At 38.0% G+C, this 27,544-nt stretch overlaps 2 protein-coding genes across 8 annotated transcripts in view; one reads left to right on the top strand and one right to left on the bottom strand.

Moving 5' to 3' along the window:
* Window positions 1-6,138, top strand: part of frmd4bb (FERM domain containing 4Bb) — an 80,788-nt gene extending 74,650 nt beyond the window's left edge. For all 3 annotated transcript variants that reach the window (XM_051880931.1, XM_051880930.1, XM_051880928.1), the window contains exon 24: window positions 1,533-6,138. The gene's annotated coding sequence lies outside the window, so the exon portion shown is untranslated. The remainder of the gene's footprint in view (window positions 1-1,532) is intronic.
* rbm10 (RNA binding motif protein 10) overlaps window positions 4,657-27,544 on the bottom strand; it is a 31,683-nt gene continuing 8,795 nt past the window's right edge. For 2 of the 5 annotated variants that reach the window (XM_051880933.1, XM_051880932.1), the window contains 18 exons: window positions 25,949-26,022; window positions 22,155-22,241; window positions 20,120-20,180; window positions 19,857-20,015; window positions 19,622-19,782; window positions 19,416-19,513; window positions 19,055-19,142; window positions 16,564-16,753; window positions 16,397-16,482; window positions 16,149-16,236; window positions 14,921-15,012; window positions 12,650-12,841; window positions 10,213-10,386; window positions 10,070-10,132; window positions 9,017-9,193; window positions 6,906-6,971; window positions 6,652-6,740; window positions 4,657-6,524 (listed from right to left, as the gene is read on the bottom strand). In XM_051880933.1, the coding sequence (XP_051736893.1) occupies window positions 6,449-6,524; window positions 6,652-6,740; window positions 6,906-6,971; window positions 9,017-9,193; window positions 10,070-10,132; window positions 10,213-10,386; window positions 12,650-12,841; window positions 14,921-15,012; window positions 16,149-16,236; window positions 16,397-16,482; window positions 16,564-16,753; window positions 19,055-19,142; window positions 19,416-19,513; window positions 19,622-19,782; window positions 19,857-20,015; window positions 20,120-20,180; window positions 22,155-22,241; window positions 25,949-26,022 (2,021 nt within the window). In that variant the 3' untranslated portion in view covers window positions 4,657-6,448. Of the gene's footprint in view, window positions 6,525-6,611; window positions 6,773-6,905; window positions 6,972-9,016; window positions 9,194-10,069; window positions 10,133-10,212; window positions 10,978-12,649; window positions 12,842-14,920; window positions 15,013-16,148; window positions 16,237-16,396; window positions 16,483-16,563; window positions 16,754-19,054; window positions 19,143-19,415; window positions 19,514-19,621; window positions 19,783-19,856; window positions 20,016-20,119; window positions 20,181-22,154; window positions 22,242-25,948; window positions 26,023-27,544 lie in introns of those variants that run through there. The other 3 variants (XM_051880934.1, XM_051880935.1, XM_051880936.1) reach the window with 3 other exon arrangements.

Here is a 27,544-nt window from a genome sequence, read left to right as displayed (position 1 = left end):
TTTTAAAGGGCAAGCAATGTTTAAATAATTCATTCATTCATTCTCGCTGCAAAAATGCTTTTCTTACTGAGTATTTTTGCTTTAAAAATTCTTAAATCAGGATGCATTTTCTATATAAGAAAATTATACAGTATCAAATATTTAGTTTTGTTTTCTGGGGGGGATCTAAATTAAGTGTATTTTACTTAAGTAAAATTATCTGCCAGTGTGGTAATAAAAATAATCTTAATGCAAACGGAAAAAAAGATTATTGGGAGTGTCTATTACTAAGTGCAAATTTACACTAGCTCTGCCCACCAATGTCACACAAGGTTAAAAACTAGGAGTGGTGTAGGTACTTTACTTTATACTTTATTTGTCCCTGTTAAGGGAAAATTGTCTTGGGCAATACAGGTGAAGCTGCACAACAAGACACCCACATCAATAACATATTCACACAGTCATGTCCTTTGAATTAGAGTTCAACAGCCTTGTAGCCAAAGGAACAAAAGAATTTCTATAGAGGTTGTATCTAAACCTTGCAGTATGGAACTGTTGACCAGATGGAAGTAGTTCAAATTCAGGATAAAGCACATGAGATGGGTCCAGAGTCATTTTCCTTGCCTGTTTAAAAGCAGTTTTTTTTAATATAGACTGAAGATTGGGGTACACCCCCAGACCATCCTCTTTCATTGCCATATGCACCAGCCGATTCAACTGTGATCTAAGGGTAACCATCCTGTTAATGTACAACAATACTGAGGTGCAAATAGTATGTATCTGTCAGTATAAAGTATAAGTAACATCTAATTACTATTTATACTTATTGCAAAGAACTTGCAAAGTAAGAAAAATGCATTTCAATTATTATTAATAGGCCTATTTTACATTTTTTGTTGCCCGCCGTGGGATACTATGAAAATGAATATTAGTTCATTAACCTACCGTTCTGCCAGTTTTCACCTCTGAAATTATAACATTGATAAGAATTACACTTTTATTGACTCTGCAGTATGCAGACGTCTTTTTGTTGGGTGCTGTTGCTATGGTGAATCGTAATATCGGAGCTCCTTTGATCATGGCTTTTAATAGTTGTGGTGCACGCGCTTAACTCAGAGTCAACCTACTTTCTGTTCTGAAACAGAAAACTCAGAGTTTGCCCATCTCAGAGTTCAAGTTTTAACTCAGAGTTGGTTGAACCTCCTTACTGAAACGGGCCCCTGGATGCGCTGTTTGATTTTAGACTGGTTATAGTCACATAAACAACACACAGCAGTGTTACGTCACAGTTCGTTCCTCTAGTCTGTGGAAACATGTGGTCATTTTGGTGGAAAAGAGGCATGACAGTACTGTGATTTAAAGCTCTTCTTATGCTTTCTCTAAACCTTGAGCCATACGTATAGACCAGCAAAACAGAATAAAAGAGATTTATGATTTTTTTACAAGATGACCTCCACGGTCTAGGAGCAGAATGATCCACTAATGAAATGTCTTTTTGGAATTCTCTGATTGGCTATTGGAATATCTAATTTCACGTCAATCTCATCACACAGAGCACACGATGATACCGCAGCAACACAACTGCTGTATTTCCCAACTTCTGGAGGACCAAAAGACATATTGGCACAACAGAAAGTAGAAAGGAAACAGAAGCACCTTACCGACAGATGTGGACAACATGGACCTAATTCTCTGGTGCCTTGGAATGAGATGTCTTTCAGTTCCAGAGTGACAGGAGAAGCCCTGTGGCCATGCTAGTGGACATCTAGCTGAACAAATGACTGAACAAAAGCCCAGAACTGTCAGAGCATCAGTGTTTATTTGCGTTAATACTGTGGCGAGCACAGAGAAAAATAAGCCAACCCAATGAGAAGTGCACACATATAGTGAATGTTATTTCATATTAGAGTTTCTAAGGAGATGAAGAAACTAGCCATATCACATGACCTTTTTTATGTTGCCATACACAGAACAGTTGAGATAGAACTTTAAAACACTGCGATAAAATAATGTAAATATTATTATGAATGAGTGGCTGTTTTTAAATTGTTTTTCTTATTTTTAATTTATTGAGTTTTCCATGCTTGTAGAAGTGCATAATATGTGAGACAAGTGAGTCGTTGATGCTGTATATACTTTGTCCTGCACAAATTCTGTTAGAACAGCACTTGATTGAAGTGAAGCTTGGCAAGACTGCCGATACAAGACCCTGGAAAATCCAGACTTTGGTTGTTCTGCTTTAAGAAAATAAGATGTTTTCTGTTTTTACTACAGAACACTGTAAGAATGTTGTCAACGTTCTTAAAGGAATGTTCCGGTTCAACACAAGTTAAGCTCATGTAAAGCAAGCTGTCGATTACCACACAGAATCATTCGCTCGTTCCTTGAACATACAAGCGAACATACAGACCTAACTTAAATTTACTACAGTAATGCACTTACAGTGGATGTCTAGGCAAACATTACAGAGGAAATGTAAAGCTTGTACTTAAAGCACTTATATTAATTCTTCCTTTCAAAAATGTGTTATATGAACTGTAAAGTTGTAATGAAATAAAATAAAATAGAAACAGAATATGAAAAACTAAATGAAAAGAAAATGCGAAATGTTGCCTAGACAACTAACTAAAATCATTTTAAGTTGGAGCACTAAAATAAATAAAAACTAAAACAGAAATAAAAATAAATTAAACCTATATAGTAAAAAAAAATAAAGCACATAATTACAAAAAATGAAATGAAAATAAAAAATGAAAATGTATATATAAATAAAAGCCACTTCAAAACATGAAAACAATAATAGTGCATAAATAATAATAATAATAATAATAATAAACACTGGTTTGGAGTTGAATATAACTTTTCACAGATAAGTGTTTTTTTTTCCCCCACTAGTTTTGTGTTGATGTAATATTTTTGTATAAGTTTTCTGGAAATACTTTCAAACTTTAAAAAAAAACTTTTATACAACATATACACCATTGTGAGTGCATTACTGTATTTTTTTTTTTTTTTTTTACTGTGGGCGAGACCTTTTTCTTTTATATGTCAAAGATCAAACTTATAAAAGCTTGCTTCTACTACAGAATTAAAAAAAATTAAAAGATAATTGCAACTTTTTTTCTCACAATTCTGAGTTTATATCATGCAATTCTGAGAAAAGAAGTCAGAATTGCGAGATAAAATGTCGCAATTACCTTTTTTATTCATTCGCAGAATCATGCTTGCATACAAACTTAACTTGCACTGAGCCTGAAACATTCCTTTTAGCCTCATTAACAAAGCGCCCATGTGCCATGCTGGATACACAGACCTCCTGCTCTGAATGTGTCAATCTGATGTACAGATTGTTATTTCCTGTATTGTCTGTATTTGTGGCTTAGAAGCATGTGATGTACAAGCACACGTTTTAGAAAGTTATTTGGTGTTTTTTGAACTCGATGGTTTGAATGTGATTAATGACCTTTGACCCAGCACACCTTTCATTGGAAACTATTCATTCCTTGAATTAGTCTCTCATTTTCCAACAGGATGTGAATAAAAAAAAGAAAGAAAAAAAGAGGTGTATTCAATTGTTATGACTTTTTACATTACAGTGTCATGTATGACGCCCTCTCAGGTTGTGTTGCTGGCAACACTGACACTAAGAGTCGATTGATTCATAAAGAAAAGAGCTGACAGGAATGTCTTTTGTGCTGCAACTCCCTCGAGGACAGGGAGGAAACTGAATGAACGTGTAACACAGGCATTTCCTACTTGTCTTTGCTTTGCTTCCAAGAATGCTTAATCCACTTTCTTATTCATTCTAGTTTAAGCAAAACAACTAACAAGACTTCACTTGTTACTTATGCTGCCATGCCGACCATATATTTGTATGTAGCAGGTTCATATGCTGCATGACTGGTAATATAATTATCTCAACAGTCTTTTTGGTAGAACAGTCTTGCCCTGACAAGAATCTTTCCCATGTTAGCTCTTGGAACACTTCACCTGTGTTGTGGTACAAAACCCAACTTATGCAGTAAATGCTTCCCATGCAGAGCAGCTATTTCACTGAGTAATAAAACTAATCACAGCCTTACCACAAAAATCCAAGACATGCAGTCCGAGATGCAGTGCAATTAAAATGCACTGGAATACCAAGAAAGAGGCTGTTATGATTAAAAATAAATACAATTTATATGTATATGTGCGTGTTCGAAAGTTTGGGATCGGTAAGATTTCTTAATGTTTTTAAAAGAAGTCTTATATATGATCAGCAAGGCTGCATTTGTGATCAAGAACAGTAATATTATGAATTATTTTTTACAATTTAAAATAGCTGGTTTCTCTTTATATACATTTTAAATTATAATTTATTCATGTGATGGTAAAGCTGAATTTTTAGCAGCATTAATCCTGTCACATGATCCTTAAGAAATCTTTATAATATGCTTATTTGCTGCTCATTTCTGATTATTATCAATGTTGAAAACAGTTTCTGTGGAAACTAACATTTTTTTCAGGATTCTTTGCTGAATAGAAAGTTAAAAAGAACAGCATTTATTTGAAATTGAAATCTTTTGTAACATTAGAAATGTCTTTACTGTCACTTTTTCAGCAAAAATGCATTAAATTGGTCAAAAGTATTAATTTCTCTCCAAAAAAAACAAACAAAAAACAAACAAACAAAAAAACTGACGTCATATAGGAAGCTGTATTGTGCAAATGCATTCTTTCAACACATATTGGGTTGTAGAGAACAAATTCACTCAATACAAACGTCATTGAATCTCAGGAAGAAATGTCTCACAAAGTCATATTTCAGAGCAAAATTAAAAAAAAAAAAAAAAAGCCTCTTTTCCCCAAATTACAGTAAAAAGGATAATTTTTTTCCACACTATGTTAATAACAACATGCTGAACTGGAATGAAAATGTCACAATACAACATAAAAAAATCGTAATGGTCCTAAAAATAAGCTATATTTCTTTTTGTATAATTAATAGTGCTGCCAAACGATTATTCGCAATTAATCGCATCCAAAATAAAGGTTTGTTTACATAATATACGTGTGTGTACTGTGTATTTTTATTACGTATATATAAATACACACAAGCATGTATGTATTTAACAAAAATATATTATATAAAATATTTATATTTATATATACACATATATATATATATATATATATATATATATATACACACACACACACGTAAATATTTCTTAAATATATACATTTATAATAAATATACACTGTACACACACATATATTATGTGTAAACAAACGTTTATTTTGGATGCGATTAATCTCGATTAATCATTTGACAGCACTAATAATTAAATAGAATTTAGTAAATTATCTTCTGATTTGGATTTGTGGTGAAATAAGACCCAGACGTGTTTCTGACAGGTTTTGTGAGATTCTCTTACTGCATCAAGGAGTCAATATATAAAAAAAATTCTGCTTTCAAAACATGTCACATTATCAATATTCATATGTTAAGTTCTATATTCACATAAAATAATTCTTATTAGGAACTATTTTCTAAATCATATTTATCAAACTATGTAAATCATATTGTTTTTACCCTTTTCTGATAACATTTAAGCAAAATGAGTATTTGAAAATCATATAAATGATTTTGCATGTATGAATAAACAAACAAAAAAAAGAAAACATAACGGCACTTAGTGCTAATAAGGACATATACTCACAAACTCACTCTGGCCACCTTAAATTCACATTTAAAAACTGTATACCAGCTTATATAATCTTATACAACTTATAAATCATATGATATATATATACTGCAAATTAGGTTAATAAAAATTGATAAAGTAAACCATAATCATCTGCTGTGCCTTTTCTTGAAGATAATCACTAAAGAGTAATCTACTGTGCAAGTCTTCACAGACACCTGCTGTCTGTCATTTCTGCATAGACTGTCATGTCATACGAGACATGCAAAATGCATAGCACACTTACTGGCAAATCAGCAAAGCTTCTGCTTAGAGCCACTGGCTGTTCATCAAAGAATATATAAAAGGGACAAAAAGATGTATTAAAAGTCAAAAGAAACTACAAGAAATAGTTTCTGAATTATCCCAGTTTTCCATCCTGACATCATTTTCTCAGCTTCCCAGAATTACACTTTTTTTTTTTTTTTTTTTTTCACATAAATTCATGCCATCTACAAATGTTCACAAATTACTTTCTGGGAAGCTGACAATAGGCTAAAGTACAAGAATGTCACATAGTTGGACTATATCTACAGTAACCGTGTGCTGTATAGTGTTTTTTTTTAAGGATCCTGAGGGTTTTTCCTTAACCTGAATCCAATATATTCTGCACATTACCGCATCATTCTAATCTTTGATAAACACCCTGATGATGGTCTCTCAGCTGCATTGTTGCTTTGTACACATACACTGTACATGAGGCGTTTCATTTAGTATTGAAGAAAGTCCAAAGAAGTACACCATTACTCCACTGGTAGGTTGCGAAAGAAAAAGCCTTTTTCCATCCTTCCAGGAAGCATCTGAGATCCAGCGCCACTGCTGACCATGGGCAAGAGCAAAACACAAGACATTATACTCAAACACCACGATATTACCATAGTACACCCCCAAATAATATGTTATTACCATGGTACAAAGTCTTCACAACTTCACTCCTTCCACTTACACAGGGCTGAATCTCCTCTTTTTTGCATCTGGTTGTTGTGGGACGGCCCCTTTTTCCCTCCTTTCTGCTGCCCGGTCCCTGTATCTCAGCTAAAACGAAGAGCGCCACCCACAGGTCAATACTTCAGAAGTGTCAAATCAATGAATCATAGAAAAAAATAGCAGTTAAGGGGGAAATTGTTCATTGGAAATAGTAAGTAAACACTCCTGATGCTATCACAGGAGTTTGGAGATGTAATCAGGGGTTTCATTTACCTCTGTTTCGGATCGCTCGTGTGTCTCTGGCTGGCCCGGTCTGGCTCTCCTCTGCTCCAGGTTTTGCTGCATATGGATGAACAAAGACAATGACATGAATAGAATGTATTATTTTGTTAATTCATTTGATTGGTTGCTGCAGCCTGTATTTGGATTCTTGGATTTTTGCCAGCAAAAATATTCAAAGTAAAATGAGACAAAAATGAATAATCAGACTTAATAATCAGATAATAATCAGAGATCATTTACATAAAGTTTAGAAATAAAATAAAGGGGTTCTTGATTATGATTTCACTTTTTTTAACTTTAGTTAGTGTGTAATGTTGCTGTTTGAGCATAAACAACAGCTGCAAAGTTCAAAATGCTCAAAGTTCAATGCAAAGGGAGATATTTTCTTTGACAGAAATTTTAAGGACTAAAACAAACGGCTGGTAGGGACTAAAAAAAAAAGCTTCTTCCCGGGCTAGTGACATCACAAACCCCAAAATTTACATAAACCCTGCCCCCAGGAACACGCAACAAAGGGGGCGAGGCCATGTTGGGCTGCTTTAGAGAAAAGGAAGAGTTGTTGTAGAAGAGTGTTGTTGCCATGCCATCATTTTACGCTGGACTGCTTTACAAACGAGGGTCAATTCAACACTGGATTTGCACAAAAGATTAACATGACGGCACATGCTAGTCGATGAGTTGAATGATCAGAAATGTCCAGTTGCATTCTAAAAATTGTAACTTCTTCCTGAGTCTATCCATCAGTGTCCAACTCCAGTTTGAACAATGTAAGGCTGAACACCGTTACTGACAATCTTCATTTTGGCTGCATGAGATTCTCCAGCTTTGTTACTGTTAAGCAACCGAAGTGTGAGCTATTATAGCTCGACCCTGTTCTGGAAAGGGGGCCAGGAGCAGCAGCTCATTTGTATTTTAAGGGACACAGACAAAAACGGTGTGTTTTTGCTCACACCTAAATAGGGGCAAATTTGACAAGCTATAATAAACGATCTGTGGGGTATTTTGAGCCGAAACTTCACAGACACATACTGGGGATACCAGAGACTTATATTACATCTTGTAAAAGGGGCATTATAGGTCCCCTTTAAAATTTTTTTTTGTTTAGCTTAGCGTCAATGATACATTTCTAAATTTCATAAATTTTTTTCCATCTATCACCGTGTCGTAACAGGACGTGATGCGATAAGATTCCAGCGAGATTCCAAAAACTATGATTAACATGGAGAAGATGCCTTTTATCGCATGTCGCACTGCATCTGGTCTGGTCCGGTGTAATATTTATACTTCATTATATTTCTTTTTTTTTTAAATCAACAAACATGATTTTTAATCATTTTTATGTTAGTTAATAATAATAGCACTGGTTATTGCTAATATTCCTTTCAAAATCTAAAATTATACATATTTATACAACAGTTCTTTCTGGTTCTTGAATCTGATTGGCTGAGAGCCGTGCGGCATTCTAGTGATAACAGCACTCCTACCTTTTCACCGTTTGTATCACTCCGCTTGAAGCGACTGTTATGGCGGCCGTATCCACTGTATTTTTTACAAATAATACGCTTGTTGTACCACAAACTGTAGTTTTAAGAATTTTTATGGCGAGAATGTAGTCGTTTAGACTTGAAATATGTGACGCACATTTAATCATAGCTTCTATTTTACAATTTGTTTAAATGTTTTCGGAGATGCGAGTTCCAGGCCGCCAGCGACCGTTAAGTGCTTGTGCAAAGTGACATTTTAGAATTAGTAACGGAGACTTGGTCAAACTGTCAACTTGAGATTTGAAGCTGTGGCAGAATTAAGCAGTTCTGCACAAAAAAGGGTTTAAAGACACTCCGTTGTTATTTCTTATTTATTTACACACTCGTGCCGCACAAGTGTGTAAATAAGAAATATGAGATATGGCTGTATATCAGCACGCTGTGATTACCTACGGCTAAATCACAGCTGTGCTGATATACAGCCATATCGCATGGCTACTCGTCTGATATTGCTCATATATATTTATATAGGGAGGAAAAAAAATATTACGAATAAAAATAACATCATCTTGGCATTTAGCATAGCTCATATGTTGGCAGATCTTGTCCATCACTCACTCTGTGCAGCTCAGAGAGCTGCTGATGTCTGATCAGAGCCTCTTTACTGGGGAACTGTCTCCTGCACAGCAGACAGGCCAGTTTAGACCAGTCTGTTAGTCTCTCCTCTCGCTCTCCGCCCTCCTCCTCACTGTCTGTCTCTCCGCTGTAGCCTGCCACCAGACCCTGAGGAGGACTCTGCCGAGAGACCAGACGAGCAGAATTGACAATATATTTTTAAAACACTGCAGTGCCAATAATAGATGTTGCTTTTCAAAAAGGGTACACACAAAAGAGGCAAGCAGTGAGCGCCATGGTAACATGTAATGTTAACAAAAAGACAAAATAATATAAGAACCAAACACCATAACGTAAAGTCCTCGATATACTCCAAGTGAAATCAAAGAACGAACTTGTGCGACATCATTTCAAACAAAATCAGGCCAAAATGAAATTCGTTGGAGTTCCAGAAAAGTTTGCTCTGCCCGATAAACACCTTCAAATTATCATTGGTCCGTGACGATTATGTAATAGGTGGGTGTGGCTATGGGGCTCCGCCTTCTTGTGGAAATCCATCCGTCAAGGTGGCATGATCAGACTGAAGAGATGCTTTATAGCAGAAACTGAAGTTGTAATTCTAATTGAAAGCGACACGGACAGTATTTTTTATGTTTAATACTGTAAATCTGCTTGCTTTGAAACAATCTATTGTATAAAGTGCTATATAAATAAAGGTGACGTGACTTTACTGGAATGCCGAATTGCAGAATTTGTGCAAACATATCCACATCAGTGACGTCGCTATGATCAGATGCTTTCTTAACTGCTGTTTTCTCACCGCTGTTATTTTTGTTGTGTTTATTTTGTTATTGAAAGGAAAGCAAACAGCATATATTTACATATTCATCTAAACGCTGCTCTCAGCAGTGTGGGTGGCGTTGGGATGTTCACTAACAGTGTATCGCTGCAAAAGTATTTCAGACTTCTTTTTACCCCCCAAGCGAAGATTGAAAAAGAACTTTGCCATGAGTATATCGGGCCGTAGGGTAACAAAACACAAAACAAATAACACACTTCTCTTTCTTCTGGATGTGTGATCTGTTCCATCAGAATCTGAGGTCTCTCTAGCAAGGCACCCTATGGGAGAAAAAAAGAAAAGTCACACCATCAGTAAGACATGAAGAGCAGGGCATTAGTCAGACGTGTAAAAACCCAACCTTCATCTCCAGGACGGCGTAACCCGCGTCCGCGCTGGCAGATTCCCGTCTGTCATCGGGTCTACCCTGTGCCATCAATCGAGAGTTTGTACTCAACGAGGATGACAAGGACAATCGGCCATTCTCTTTCTGCCTGTTCAGACTTTTGGCCCACCGCTCCATGTCTTTGGCTATCTGAAGAAACATACAGATACATCAGGAAGGGATACTCGATTTAAATGACATGCCATCTCACCAAAACCTCACCCTCTAAAGCCCACAGTATACTTCGGTTTTTACACAGCCAAGGCCTGTTGCTTCACAGTTGAAAAAGAAAATGATGAGACGAAACTTGTGGAGACAGCAACAACAACAGACGGCCAAGATGACGAGTGTTTGAATGAGGGGACATTTTTGCACAAAGACATTCATCGATCGCTCATAGTCGATCGCTCAAGATCACTCATAATTCATAAGCCTCATAAGGCTGTGTTTCACTTGAAACTGAAGTATACTTTGGGCTTAAGATGCGAGCATTTCTGATTTCTAACACCTTTAATTCAAAGTAGGCATGAAATGGAAGAAAAAAAAATGTAGGGTGGGACTTAATTTTGTCCATGGGAATTGATTGGATGGTCGTGGTTTGCTATTGGTCAATCTCATGTGACTGACAGGTTGATTTCATGGTGACTTAAGCCTGGGACAGACCAAGCCGACAATCGGCAACATCGGGCCGTTTTTGAGCGTTGGCCAACTTAGTTTTTCCATTGTGTTCCACACTGTTGGCTCAAGTTGGACACCGTCAGGTTTTTTTGTCCAATTCAGCATGTAGAATCGGTGCACACACACACACACACACACACACACACACACACACACACACACACACACACAAATTATTAATTATATTTAATGAATAATCCAGCAAAATCAATCTCCCAACAAAGGTATGTGAACCATCCCCCAAAAACTGCAACAAATGCAGCTAACACCAAGCATCTGTTTACAGGACACATGAGGACTGATAAGGTTTATGACACAAAGGAATTTGCAGAGAGTTTTGACTCTCACTTAATTCTTGTTAAGAAGGACAGATAAACCCTTATATATTCTATATGTAACCACTTGAGAAATGTATAAACATGTATCCAATTTTCCCCTCTCATGATTTTCCTTTAAATGGGGTTTGGCCTAAGTATTAATTCTCTCTTTTGAACTCTTTTGCATTAATGTTTCAGAGTTCCATACTACGGTTAACTAAAATCACATGGGTAGCATGTTTGGTCTCTATGAACTCCAATCTTCGTTATCGATTTGTTAATTTACATTAAATTTTGCTAACTCTGTGACACATTAGTATTATAAGAATCTAGAAGGTTCTTCTCTCAAACACCCAAGCACAGTCCCTTTTTTCTGGTAAACTCTGATGTGAAGATGATGCTGCGCTACAAGCCTTCTAAGGACCCCCAAGCTTGTGCCAGGCTGCGGTCTTGTCTTTCCATTCACCAAAGATCCTATAACTTCAATTGGTTCTCTCTCATCAAGACAACATCAGCAAATGCATCAGGACAGTTTAATTCAAATGGGCGAGACATGCAAGTATCAAACTTAGTCTCATTTTTTGATACATTAAGTATCCTAACCCCTTTTAAAGAAGGGCAAGTTAGAACTAAACTGATGGTTTACTGGTTGTTGATCTGCTGAATTTCAAACAATGCTATAACTTCTTGCTTTCCTGTATTCTGCTTCAGCTCTCTCTTTCCCTTGGTAACTGTATGCATGTATGTGTGTGAATGTTAGAGTAGTTTAAGTGTTTAGTTAATAAAGTCTTGTTTGTGTCACATGTAAAGTTGTCCGTGTTTCATGCTCATATACTGGAGTCCCTAATCATGCAGATTTTGACTACCTGCTCTGAGTAGTACTGTACAGTAAGAATGTTATTTCCCATAACCAGGAAATTAACATTTCTTAGAATTAATAAACAATTAAAGTGTTCACTAGACAAACAGGTTAATTGATTCTAATATTAATTTCACAAACAAGTTATAAATAATTATTCATATTTCTTTTGAGCTAATTTGCTGCACCTGGGAGTGTTCCTGGGAGAATATCTTAGTATCAACATGAGCCGAGTGGAATAAAGAAAGTGATCAGCATGATTGATATTCAAATTGGTAAGCATGTGCTGCTTTGTTTATGGTTTGTGTCTCTGCAACCTGCAGCATCGGTTTCGAATATAGATGAATATATCTGCAGAAACCGACAGTTATATCGTTTACACGCAGGCGCAGAACGCATGTGCTAGTTGACAGTCGGCTGTAGTTCTTTCAGTGTGTTCAAGCGCACTTTTTCCCCCTACGCAGTCGACGCGAGGTGACAACATAGGCGGCTTTCATCAGCGCTAGTTCTTCAGCGTCGGTTTGGTGTGTCCCTACCCTTGGGTAGTGTGAGGTTGTACCTGCTGTGCTGTCTTATTCTTGGGCTTGTCCTTCTTGTCCTTACTGCTGTTGGGAGCACCTGAAAGGTCAGAGGTCACTCCCGTGGCTGCAGCATCTGTGGTGTCATCGGACGTCTGTGATGAGGCAGGAACATACGTGTGTCTTTCCCCATCCCAGTACATGTACTGCTGCGTATGAGGATTATAATAGTACTAGAAGAACATCACAAAACAAACAGAAAAGATTCTTAGTATCAGTATGCTTGTATAGAAGCTGTATTAAGTTGCTCAGTAAGCTTGGTCGTCACTGACCGACTGGTCATCAAATAAAGAGCCAAATAAGTGCCAAAAACCTTACACAATTAAACTCACCTGAATCAGAGTCGGAAATCAATGGGGGCTTGGGGCAAAAATGACACCAAACTGAACAAAAATGCTCATAATAGATAAGGGGGCATAAAATGCCCCGGCACAATTAAACTAAATCTATTCTTCTATTTTGTAGTATACATGCTATTATGGCTGTTGTGATTAAAGTGAAATGTAAAAATTACATTTAGATGTGCTCACATTGCATTAGATTTCTTTTTATGCATTGTTTTTTGCAGTGCTGAGCATTATAACCAATCACACATTTCTGTTGAGCTTATGAATGCAATGGCCAATCAGAAGCGTTTAGATCAGACAGAGCTGAAAACGCCATCGTTTTTTTATGAGCACGCTCATCAACTGAATACTGAATCTGCACTCTTGTGAACTCTCTCATCATAAACAAGTGCAGATACGATGTAAGTGGTTAATATCTCAGGGTACATCCACACGAAGCCAGAGCTTTCCCTATCCGATCTTTTTTTTTTCCTTGTCTCATGAAATATCTGTGTACACACGAAACCACTGAAACGACTCAAAACGATGTAGTATACATGCAAGATCAGTATGTGGCGCTGTAATTCTGCAATAGAGATACACTAAAAACAAAGAATAAGACTTGGAGCATGCGCATAAACCTTGCACGCTGTATACAAAATTTGGTAGCCTAAAGCTTAGAAATAAAGCTTTATTTTAATAAAGCTTTAGCCTCGGTAGCTTCTGCAGCATGAACACAAGCATGTAGTCTGCTATTGTTGTTGTTGTTGCTGTTTTGTGCTGTTAGCGGTGTCTGAATAGGGTCGGCATGTGGGGTGATGACATCATCATTTCACAAAATATACGGATTGGCTGTACACACAAAAACGCAAGGATGTCCTTTTCAGATTTATCCACTCTGGGACCCGGTTTCAAAAAAAAAAAAAAAAAAAAAAAAATAGTGGTTTCACCTTCTGAAAACACCGGATCCGTCTGGACGAAATGCCTATATGATACAATCTTTTAGCGTATACAGCTAAACTCCTCTCCGTGTGGACGGGGCCTCAAGTGTCGACAGCCTCACTGATGCTCACTTTCTGTATATAATTTATTTCCAGTTCGAATAACTTGTTTTTCATGCTTGTTTTATAATTTATATACTTTATGTAGGCTATTTACATTATGAGATACAAGTATGCCACCTTTAAGCAGCATTAAACAGTCTGTGTAAATAAACAGAAATGTCATTCAGGTGCAGCTGCTGTTCTACCTTTTCAGTGTAAAGATAGCTTTTGTTGATGCTGGTACAATATCATTGGCAACAGTCCATAGTATTCTGATTGACTGAATCACCCCAGATATAAACAGCTACTTGATATTTAGGGTTTAACTCAGGGTTCCTCAAATCCTGCCCTGGAGGGATGACGTCCTCCAGAGTTTAGCTACAACCCTGATCAAACTCACCTACCTATAATTTTCAAGTAACTCTGTAGACACTTATTCGCTGGTTCATGTGTGTTTGATAAGGGTTGGAACTAGAGGTCTTCACGGGTCCACTTGGATCTGAAAACCCGCAGTCCAACCCAAGATCTGAGCAGGTTTGGGTCCAAAGCTTTGACGAGTGCCTCGGACGCTGGTCCGGTCTGATACTAGTAGCCTCAGGTCTTGGGTAATTTAAAACAAATGTTTTTTACTGAACGGACAAGAGAAGACCCAAATTATTTTAAAATATGCCAACTTTTCACTATTCGTTTTAAGGTGTTTACCAATATTTTATTATTTAAAACAAATGCTTATTAAGTAATTCTGTGACAATGTTATTATGCCCCTTCTTCTCTGTCAATAAGCCTGTGTAAATGACCAAATCCTCCAGGATACTGGTGTATGAAGCAGTGGCACGCGCTCCACATAAACTGTGCTCTGCAATCTCTGAGCATTTTTTATTACCTGTGAATTTGGGTCATAGTAGAGGCCTGTAAGAGGGTCATAATAATAGCCAGAGTTCTCATCATACTGGTACGTGGACACGTCAGGATCCGCTGCAGGAAAGAGAAAATACAACTGATGTACATCATTCATATGAAAATTAAGATGCATAGGAATTCATTAGGTCAGCTAAAGTAGCCACAAATGCATTTTTGGTAAAATAAATATTCAAGTACCCCTATTATGCTTTTTCGGATATTACCTTTCATGCCGTGTGTAATATAGCTGTTTGTGAAAGTAAAAGTTGTGCAATGTTTCAAAATCACGATAATGGAGTTATTGTCTCCTAAAAGAAAAAATTGATTCTGAACTGCCAAAATGAGTAATTCCAGTCTTATTTCCTGCACTATGCTTCCGGCCTATGTTCTTCATTGGCTGCCCGTGAACAATGTCTACTTTGACCCTTAAACACTGTAGTTGTAGCTGAGACTGGAAGAGTTTGGTTCGTGTTGTTGACATGTTGAGAAGACACAGTTTTCTGCGCTGCCAAAGCAAATCTACTTTGCTGTACTTCCAAAGGATGAGAACTATGGCTTGAATTGATACGCTAAAACCAATGCCATCATTACTGTTACTGTGTATAAGACTGGGCCATCTGACCAATCAGGGCAGAGTAGACCAATCCCAACAGACTGGGCCATCTGACCAATCAGGGCAGAGTAGACCAGTCCCAACAGACTGGGCCATCTGACCAATCAGAGCAGAGTAGACCAATCCCAACAGACTGAGCCATCTGACCAATCAGAGCCGAGTAGACCAATCCCAACAGACTGAGCCATCTGACCAATCAGAGCCGAGTAGACCAATCCCAACAGACTGGGCCATCTGACCAATCAGAGCAGAGTAGACCAATCCCAACAGACTGAGCCATCTGACCAATCAGAGCTGAGTAGACCAATCCCAACAGACTGAGCCATCTGACCAATCAGAGCCGAGTAGACCAATCCCAACAGACTGGGCCATCTGACCAATTAGAACAGAGGAAGCTCTTCAAAAGGAAGAATTTAGAGAGACCTAATCCTTATCAGACACTGTGAGAAAAGAGGTGATGCTGCAATGTAAATTACGAGAAAATTAAATTGATTTTTTTTTATTTTTTTTATGTGGATGTATGTATTGTAGGAGATAAAAATGGGAGCCTTTAAATAACATAATAGGGGCACTTTAATATTTTGGACAGTATGCTTACGGTACTGCTGACACTCCAAAGCAGTTCCAGGTGTGGCAGGCTGGTTTGGGGTAGCAGGCTGAGGTTTCCCAATGATCTCCACTCGGGCCTTTGCACACACACACACACACACACACACACACACACACACACACACACACAGTATAAAGACAGACAATTAGTGCTTCGGAAATCTAAAAGATTGTTCACTGAATTTTGATAGTAATAGAAAATCAAATAACTAATTAAAGTGAAAAACAGAACTCTACCTGATTGGCCTGTGTGGAGGTTGTCGTGGCGACAAGCTGGGTCTGGGATGCTGTGAGTGCCAATATGGAGGTAGCACCTGTTTCTCCTGTGATCAAATACACATTCACACTTACTGCAATAAAAGACTCACGGGCTGACAGCAGATGTAACTGAGCTGTAGTTATACCTGTAGAGGTAGTTCCTCCATCAGGAGTGCCTAATGAAGTGTGGCTAGTCAGTACCACAGCCGCTGGCCCTTTAAAGGGTTGCGCCTCTACTCTGACACCCTGCACGGCCTCTTGCCCAAACACAGCTGCTGCCCCCTGCTGGTGCACACTGAAATCACCGCTCGGAGCTGCACCCGAGAGCTGCGCCGTCTGGAACAATAACCAGACATTTGTCAGGGTGTGTTAAAGAAGGAAATCACATCTCAACACTGAATGTAAGACAAATACGTTCTGCAACTCTCAGTACATAAGCTGAAACTTGTTCATTAGTTCATTAAGTTCATTAGTTATCAAAAAAAAAAAAAAAAAATTCAGACTAATTGAAGAATTTTTAATCCATGTATGTGAATTTTCTTCAGGAAATCCCTTGAAAGGGTTAGTATTAGTGATGCACCAAAATTATGTTGTTGTTTTTTTTACCAGAACACAGAAACCGAAAGTTTTAATTTAGCTGGAAACCGAAACTGAAAATAGTTTAATAATCAATTAATTTATCAAATGTATTTAATAATCAACACTTAAATAAAAACTGAGTTGTTTATAAACATTTACATTGCACATAAGGCAGTTTTATATCAACTTATTGATATAAATAAGTTGATATAATTGATATATTGATATTGAATTACTGAATTACTTTATGTTTCTACTCCAATTTGTTGCTGAAAACGTAATATTTAAATGATGGCTGTGATAACTTGTTTCATGACATTTATTCAAACATACATTACATAATGTAGACAACAGGTTAAGTAAAAATTAAATGAATATGTAATATACTGCATACAATATATTTGTCAAAATACTTCTCATTTAGAGATCATTTTTCTAGCTAACTAATGAATTTATGGGCACTGAATGATTTTCTTGAAGTAAATGTATTACGTGACTGTTTTATCGACATCTTTCCGTGGTTGAAACACTGATCGAGTGATTACATGAGACATGATACATTTTGGCATGTTGTACTGTTTCTTTAAATAAACCTTCTGATGTTAATTCATGTTTAAATGAACATAATTAAACATTGCTGTTTCGTTCAATGATTTCAGCCCTCAAAATGTCTTGGCCAAAACCAAAAATTAATTTTCAGCCAAATATTTCCAGTCGCATTACTAATTAGTATTGTGGTAATATTCAACAAACACAGTCAGTTTTAATAAAAATTCTTGATTCTGATTGGTTGAGACTCATTCGAAGCTGTTTGCTGTAATTGTATGGCTATTAAATAGATCTAGGTTTGTTTGACATTAGTTACACATCACAGATTTTCTGAACTAGTAACAGTGACTTGAACTGTTTCTAAGCAAGATTGCTGCGACAGGGAAGTATTTCAACACAAGAGCATTTTCTACGGTGGCTGAGAGAGCTCAACACACTGCAACTGAAGAAAACGCATGCAAATAGAAAAAAAAACACAGCAAATTAACAAAACATCTTCATCAGTTTGATAAAATGCATGCTGCAATGCAACCCAATACAGAAACGTGCAGCAAATACTAACAATTCAACCAAATACAGAAACGCACTGCAAATACTCACAATGCAACCAAATACAAAAATGAATTGCAAATACACATAATGCAAACAAATACAGAAAGGCGTTGCAAACACTCACAATGCAACCAAATACAGAATCATCTGCAAATACTCACAATGCAACCAAATTCAGAAATGTCTGCAAATACTCACAATGCAACTAAATACAGAAATGTGCTGCAAATACTCACAACACAACCAAATACAGAAATGCTTTCAAATACTCACAATGCAACCAAGTACAGAAACACACTGTAAATTGCACAGACCACAAAGGAAATGTTTCAAGGGGACCCCAACAAGTTACAAACCTGGCTGGGACTTATTGTTCAATGTCTACTCGTCAGTGGTGCTGTCGATAACCTGAAAGGTGAGTTTTTGTTTATTTTAACATCCTCATCGTATGTGCGTTGTGGGTATTTGCAGCACGTTTCTGTATGTGGTTGCATTGCGAGTATTTGCAGCATGTGTTGTCAAACTGATGAAGATGTTTTTTTAATTTACTGGTGTTTTTTCTATTTGCATGTGTTTTCTTCAGTTGCAGAACTTTGTGGTATTTGCAGAGCGTTGTAAGTATTTGGTTGCGTTGTGCACTTGTGATTATTTGCAGCACGTGTTGTCAAACTTATTATGTTTTCTTAATTTGCTGGTGTTTTTTCTATTTGCATGTGTTTTCTTAAGTTGCAGCGTGTTGAGCTCTCTCAGCCACCATAATTTCTAGTCCAAAACCTTGACAATTGTGGTAACTGTGTGGAATAATTGATATTAATTCAATCTGCATTGCAACATGGCTGCCATTTACACATTGGGTGCACATTCATTATCACTAACTGAACATCCTAGAGTTAATTATTTCCCACATATTAGTCTTTATGCTGTTCAAATCAAGCCATTTCCCTGTGCTGTGGGTACCTGAGTGACGGCCCACTGAGCTGCAGCTATAGCTGTACTCGCAACTGTTGCCACACTCACCCGACTCCCATCTGCCAGAAAAACATCTCTGAGAGAGAGAGAGAGAGAGAGAGAGAGAGAGAGAGAGAGAGAGAGAGAGAGAGAGAGAGAGAGAGAGAGAGAGAGAGAGAGAGAGAGAGAGAGAGAGAGAGAGAAAAAATCTCACAAAACTGTATAACATACATGTAAAGCATTATAGTAAAAATGTGATCTATAAACATTCTCAAATGTGTGGCTCTGCTGCATTTTCCTTTTCCTATTACACAACTATGACATCAGTGTAACGCTGCAGGACCAGTATTAGAAAAGCATGAACTCATACCGTTTGGAGCCCTTGGCAAACTCTATAGAGATGAGCTTGCCGTCAATAGAGAGAGGAGGCTGCAGGGACTGGAGGATCTGAAGCAGCTGTGAAGCTTCCTAAAACATGAAACAATACCTGTTTTTGTTAGTCTTACACATGTTTTATGGCAACACCTCCCCAACTAAACAAGCAGATGCCATTTGCAAGCAGAGTCACTGTCTTACCACAATAGTAGTGAGCTGCAGGAAAGCAAACCCTCGGTTGAGCTGTGTCTGTTTGTCTTTGATGAGCCGTACATTTGAAGGGGAGAGAGTAGCAAACGGGGCCAAAGCGGACAAAATGACCTCTAGTGTTGTATGGGGTCCCAGATTCCGTAGTATCAGAGCTAAAGAGACGTGAACACCGATGTAAACAGTGTCTTACCCCAAAGTGAAAGTGTGAAATGTGTGTAGGACCTACTGTCATTGGCCACTTCGGCAGCCTGGGACGAGGAACTTAAGTTGAGAATCGGAGATGCTGTCTGGTATATGATGGGAAGGGGCAGTAAACCCTGAGCTGAGTCCTTTAACTGACCCAAAGGTAAACTCTTTGGCACCAAAGACAGTTTCAGCTCAGCCTCTGAAAAGAGAGAGCAATATATGCAAGAACTTATATTAATATTTATGTTTTTACCATGTGGATCATGAGAAAAGGAACTGCAACAAATTAATTTTTATTCACACCTGATTTTGGAACTCCGCATTTGAAACACTTTTCTCTTCGTTTGAAGTTCTGCACTCCACACTGCCAATCAAAACAAGAGAGAAAAACTCACTACATCACTAAGAAATATTTTTTTCCATTTAAAAGGGATAGTTCATCAAAGATAAATATTCTGTGATCATTTACTCAGCTTTGTCTTTCCAAACCCAGATGACTTTCATTCATCTTCAAAACACAAATTAAGAAATGTAATAAATTCTGAGATTTCTGTCTCTCTATTGATAGTCCATTCCACTAAAAATTTGACGCTTCAAAATGTTCATAAAGAGATAAAAAGTAAAAGTAATCCATATGAATCAAGCGGTTTTATCCAAGTCTTCTGAAGAGACACAATCACTTCACTTTTCACATATAAACACTGAATAATGCACATACCCAGAGCACATTAAATATAAAATTATTTAAGTCTCCAGAGTTTTCTATGCAATTGTTTGGGGATAAAACTGCACCATTATTTGGATGTTTTTCTCCCACATGGTCTATTATTGTGGCATCATCAAATTATTTATTATAATATTTAAATACATAAGTATAATAATAAGGCTCAACGGCAGCTCAACCATACTTGCTTAACGAGCAACAAACCTCATTGTTCTGTTGGAGCTCAAACAAGCTTGGTTGACAAGCGAGAACCGATGAGGTTTGTAATCGTCAAGCAAACACGTTTGCTCTTCCATTTACCATATTTAATGTGCTCTATGTATGTACATTAATCAAAGTTTATATGTGAATGTAAGCCTAAGTTAAATTTGTTCATCATATTAAGCGATCTGAAAGTGACTTGGATTAAACTACTTGATTCATATGGATTACTTTTATTTTCTATTGAAGCATCAAAGTTTTGGTTGTGTGGACCTTCAATGGAGGTTTCATTAAATACGTATATCTTGATTTGTGTTTCGAAGATGAACAAAAGTCTTATGGGTTTGGAACGATATGAAGTAAACGGCAAAATTTTAGTTTTTTGGTCAACTAAACCTTTAAAGGGATCATTTTTATTTTAGTGTGAACTAAGTCATCATTTACTCACCCTGCCGTTGTTCTAATGCAGTATGCCCTTCTTTCTTTTTCAGACCACAAAAAAAAAAAAAAAGTCCCGCTTGCGCCCGTCCTTATAATTGCAATGAATAGTGACCAGCATCAAGCTTTTTTTTAAAAAGATGCAAAAGAATCACAGAATGATCCAGTGCAACACATGTCGTATATTCCAAGTGTATACGTTAGGGAAATTACCTTGTCCGTTGATCTGGCATTAGAACACTAGGATGAGTAAATGATGACTAAGGGGCTGTTTACACAACACCGTTTTCAACTAAAAACGGAAAACTTTTTATGCATTTGGCCATTCACTTACACGACAACAGCTTTTTGGTGGCCTGAAAACGCAAACTTTTGAAAACGGGTTTCAAAGTGGAAGTTTTTGAAAACGATACCGTTATCTCCGTGTAAACTGCAAAAACACAGATCTGTGAAAACGGTGATGGCATGCACATGCGTATTACGTGTTTAGTCTATACACCTTATTTTTCAACGTGGAAATAAGGTGTTTTCTGTGAATGTGCGAGACTTCTGATTTATTACCCGCCATAGGGAAATAACGAGAAGAATATCAAAGTGCAGTAAACTATAGAAATAAGGTGGATAGGCATGCGCGAGGCGAGTGCTCTGTAAAAGAATGCGTATGCGCAGGCACGTAGTCTTTCTTTACAAAGTGATATCGCCAACTACTTGTCTGACATGCGTAATATAGCATTTTAGTCACTGGCGCAGATCCGTGTGAATGGGGATAGTTTTGATAACGTTGTCATCTGTACAAAGAAAAAAAAAAAATGTTTCACGTTTTTAGAACATCGTTGTCGTGTAAACATACCCTTAATTTTCGTTTTAAGGTGAATTACCCCTTTAAGGCACACTAATTCAAGAATTAATTCTTAATTTAACTTAATTTAACATAATACTTTATTAAATTGAAATGACGAACATTAAGAAAGTTACCTTATTGCAGAGCCAGTCTTCGTTAGCACGGGGCTTTGGGTCACTGTAGTGCATAGATACTCGCTGTCCCAAAATAGTGAGCACTCTCTGAAAGCGAGACACAGAGGAAGAGAGGGGACAAAAGAATAAAAGAGGGTAAATATCATTTTCAGGGTGGAATTGGCACACTTGAGACCTCATCTCACACAAGAGGGGAGGAGAAGACTGGATAAAAGAGAGAGATGAAGACAGATATCACCATCAGCTTCAGAGGACTCAGAAAGACGTGCCGGCCTGCGTGTGAGAGAGCGTGTGCGGACACCCTCTCTGGCCAGAAGCCTCAACCTCCCCCATTCAGGGGAACAAAAAAAAAAGTGTCACGCTCACTCCTGCCCACCCACATTAAGCCACAAATAAAACATCCAGACAGAAGTTTCACAAAAGAAAATTCATACAGCGCTGACAGGACACAGAATAAACACTTGAACGTATTACTGAACCTGAGCCAAAAATCCTTTTTAAAAATAAACAGACAACTCACCTCATTTGAGTTACTGGCATTAAGAAAACATCCTTAATGTAAATGAATACTTAATTTGCATGTGTACATACAAACATTTACGGCTTGACATTGTTTCACGTCCAACTATTTGTTATGGCACCCCTTCATACCCACAAATAATGAAGAAATACATTTTCTTAGCCTTGTTAACAACAAGATCTAGGCTAATAATGGACCACACACACAGTCCATTCATGAACCATCTGCTACATGCAAAAATGGCAAGCACTGGCTGAAATCACCAATTTCCAATCTGACTCCCTGGCTGCTAGACAAATACCAGAAATCAGGGTGCACAGCATGAAAGAAAGTGTGGTTTACAAGGTATTGAGCTGCTACAGCACTTTTAACGAAGAACAAATCAGTGAATTTGCCCAATTCTGCAAGGCTCATGGCAATAGCTATTAGAGGTAATACTATTAGAGGTAATTGTGAGAACAGAAATTCTAGTTTAACTCTACAGTTCCCTTTCAACGCTGTGTCAGGATGTTGACACAATGGGAATGTCTTCAGTGTGCGACGGTGTCTGAAGCACGTGTGAAATCACGCCAATGTTATTGGCCACGGCAGTCATATGACATCACTGGTGCACCGGCATAAAAGGGCACCTGAGTTATATGTCTTCAGCTTCTTTTTCTTCAGGAAGCTACTTTGTTTGTTTGTTTGTGTGTTTGTGTGTGTGTGTGTGAGAGAGAGAGGGGAAAAGAAAAAAAAAAAAAAAAAAAAAAAAAGAGTTTGTGTGTTCATTTGTTTAAAAGAAAATAAAGAAACAGCATGGCAACCCTAAAAAAAAAAAAAAAAAAAAAGTTTAGAAGTTGTGCTTCACTATGTCCCCGATTACAGGGGATGACATGCACAAACTCTGTGTCATCTATTTGGGAGTAGAGCGCGCTCGGTTCAGCTCTCGAAGGAGTTCTGCCGCACTCGCTTGCTGGCTTTGTTCCCGATCTCCATTTTAAGGTGTCGAGATTATGAGGAATTCGGCTTGCAGAGTCACCTCTGACGCATAGAATTATCACGGAGGGGCTATGTGAGCATGGATATGAGAAGATGCCCCAGGTTTAAGAGGCACTTGCAAGCCATCTCTCTCCTGGCATGACGTCTTTGCTGAAAGCACTGGTCTTGCCCTCTAAGTCTTGCCAGTTCTTGCAAAGTCCTACACGGCGGGTCAGGACGGTGGAGCCCTGCACACTATGGTAGTGTTGCAGGGTTACCAGGCCGACCTTCTGAAGGACGTGGACCAAGGGAAGAGACTGTCTCCAGAGGCAGTACTGGAGCACTGCAGAACCAAAGATCTCACCCACCAAGCAAACGGCCTGTTCCATCGGCCGTTCTATGGCTGCAATGGCTGCCACAGAGAGGCACCTGTGGTTGAACATTTTGGGGATAAAGGAAAGGGAGAAATCCTTTCTCCTTAACACCCCAGTCCCTCCCTCTGGCCTCTTTGGCACTTTCAGTTCCTTTTTTGTTAAGTGACACCCTGGGGAAGGGCAGTTGACAGAGAAAAAGGTGGCCGCTGTCTGTCTCCCCCTGCAGCTTTAACTCAGAGATGATAGTGTAGACGAGATATGATGGCACATCCCCGCTGGTCCACTGGAAGGTTTTTCTCAGCTGGATCTCCTGAAAGTACTTTTGAAATTGTCCTCCAATGAGGACTGAAGGTTAGAGCGGGCAGTTGATAGAGCAGATGGTTTGAACACTAAACACCATCCCTCACTCTCTTCTGTAGTCTTTGCCAGCTCTTTGAGACTGGACGCTGAATACATGGACCCCCTCGGTTGGGTTGCTTTTAAAGAGCTTTACGAATTGGGAATGGCTAATGTGGTGGAACAGTAGTCTGCCCTCTTCCTGAGTGGGAGTGGTCGGCAGACACAGCTGAAGCTTCAGCTCCCTAGTAAGCTCTGCCACTAGGGGCTCTAGTAGGAAGATCACCTATTGATCTTTGGTTCTAGGACCAGACTGGTCACTGAAGCATCCCTAACAGTTATTAAATAGAGGCATCAGAGCTCCAGAACATTCCGCACCTCTAGGCGCTAAAACTCTTAGACACTTGGTATGCATCTTGTAGGGCAACTCTAAGTTCAGACCCTGGGTTTGGGCTATGCTTGGTTCACTGCAGTTTATTCAAAGAACAGCTGTTGAGCAGGCATTTGTTTAATATGGCCTTGTGGGTATTAATGTTCCCATAGCATCAACACCATGAAGCACCACTGAGTTCCCTCGAAAGGGAACATCTTGGGGTTACGTATGTAACCTAGTTCCCTGAGAAGGGAACGAGATGCTGCGTCGCGTTGCCATACTTCAGGCATGCCTGTGCGTTTTCCATCAGACAACTCTAAGTTGATGATGTTTAATGCCGGTGCCCTTTTATAGTCATGCTGCCGCACCAGTGACAAAATATGACTGCCGTGGCCAATAAATTCTTCTGCTTTCTCCAGAGTTTTCTGTAAAATTGTATGGGGAGGCAACTGCACCATTATTTGGATCAGTTTTTTTCCACACAATCTACTATTTTGGCATCATCAATACAAAAACAAAAACAAGCTTTTCAAGGCTGTCAAACAAACTCTTCCTGTCTACGTGGTCAGAATAATCCGCAGTGTGGACCAGAATTTATTCTCATGTTCTCTAGTTCTTCAGCAAGGAGGTTTACTTCAGGTAGACTGGGGGGATAGACCCTGTAATAAGTGTAACGTAAGTTTCTCTGAACAAATATGTCTGCCACAGTGTTACTAACTTCCTCCTAGCTTTCATGTAAACTGATATTCACTATACAGGTCAGCTAATCTATAAACTCACTGGTAATAATTTAAAGATAGAGGACCATTCTGCTTAAATTCTCATGCTGTCTGAATCCATTTTGGAACTCAAGTGGTTCTGACACATTTCAAAGCTATGAGGATTCAACTAGAGAGAACAAAATATAGGGCAGGTCTCACACTAGCATTTTATAGCTGCCAAGAGACACTTCAAAGCTAACTGAAAAAAGGGAGATAACACACACAAGCTGAGCTTTCAGGGGGCAATACTGTAGAATTTACATTAATCTTGGGCATTTCCAGAAAATACCCAACTAGTAGCACAGTCAAATATATGTGCTAGACAGACTGCATATTAGAATGGCAACAGATAGACCTCATTCTTAAGAGATGGCGAAATCTGTGAAATCATAAGGAATCCAGCTGTAAAGGGCATATATATCCATACACGTGTGATCTTGTAGTGTGTATGTGTGTATGCAGTGTGAAGTGACCTGGTTGGTCTCCATCCAGCGGCTGGCCTCCTGCAAGTGATTAAACTCGACGAAGGCGAATCCTCTGCTCTGACCTGGAGACACAGCCGTCGCCGGGCCACAATGACAGAACAACACAACGCAGTGAGGGGTTAGTGTTTTCATATCGACAGAGAGGGAGAAAGAGAGAGACAGAGAGATGGTAGAAAGAGGTATAGCTGTATTCTAACCAATAATCACACTGCTGCCTTTAAACTGCTAGAACTGAGGGATTATATTGTCCCTCTGCTATTTAGACCAGTCAATTTAACAAAAATCAAACAGGACATTCATTTGAAAATGTGGGTACACACAAAACTATAGGTCTATTAGATTTCTAATGTTTCACCAACAAAACCTAACATATGAAAACTGTTAATATACACTAACATTCACAAGTTTGGGGTTTTTGAAAGTCTCTTATGCTCACCTAGGCTGCATTTATTTGATCAAAAATACAGTTAAAACAGTAATATTGTGAAATATTAAATACTGTTGTTTTTGTATTGTTTTTGTTTTTTGTTTTTTTATTATTATTATTTGAACATATTTCAAAATTTAATTTATTTCTGTGATTTAAAAGCTGCATTTTCAGCATCATTACTCCAGTCTTCAGTATCACATAATTCTTCAGAAATCATTCTAATATGCTGATTTGCTGGTCAGGAAACATTTATTATTATTATCAATGTTGAAAACTTTGATAACTATTTGAAAACTATTTTTGTGGAAACTGCAATTTTTTCAGGATTCTTTGATGAATAGAAAATTGAAAAGAACAGTATTTATTTGAACTTGATTTTTTTTGTAACAATGTAAAAGTCTTTTCTGTCACATGCGATCAATTTAATATGTCCTTTCTGAATAAAATAAAAGAACATTTAAAAGAAAATTAATCCTACTGACCCAAACGGCGTGGGTGTGTATATATTATTATTAATAATAATAATTACTATTAATATTATTAATATTAATATTACTGTACTTAGGGCTAGGCGATATGGCTGAAAACTGTATCACGATATCAGTGTTTCATATCGGTCGATATCGATAATTATTTATATTTTTTATGACCCATTTTAAAATAAGGACCAGGAGAAAAATATATTACATTTAAACATTTTTATTTTAAACTTATCCTTCCTCTGATCATAATCCCCTCAGTTATTAAGACAGAAATGTCAACAAACATGGAAAACTCAAATAATTAAAATGTTGCAGCTACAGATGTTGTTGGTTGAATACGGCTGTGCTCCAAAGGGTGAGCGCGGCTAAGGTGGTACATCAAGTTTGTGGTATTACCAGTCTTGGCGGGGACGACGGTCTTGCATAATTTGCAGACGACATTGGTCTGACTATGGTCAGACTTATAATATCCAAAAAAACTGCCATACTAACGAGCTGACTTTTCCTCTTTTATTTACAATTACCTCGCTCGCTGTGGCACTCATTTTCTGCTTATCAGTCGCCGGTTACTGAAGAGGAATCCAGCAGACCAGCACGAGACAACGATATGGCGCAACCAAATATGATACTGTTACATGATTGGCTGTTGCTAGGTTACCAGAGAGCGAGTGC

This window comes from Ctenopharyngodon idella, chromosome 22, assembly GCF_019924925.1.
Source record: "Ctenopharyngodon idella isolate HZGC_01 chromosome 22, HZGC01, whole genome shotgun sequence".
In the NCBI taxonomy this organism is placed as follows: domain Eukaryota; kingdom Metazoa; phylum Chordata; class Actinopteri; order Cypriniformes; family Xenocyprididae; genus Ctenopharyngodon; species Ctenopharyngodon idella.
The sequence above is the reverse complement of the archived record's forward strand: the minus strand, read 5'-3'. Positions and strand labels throughout refer to the sequence as shown.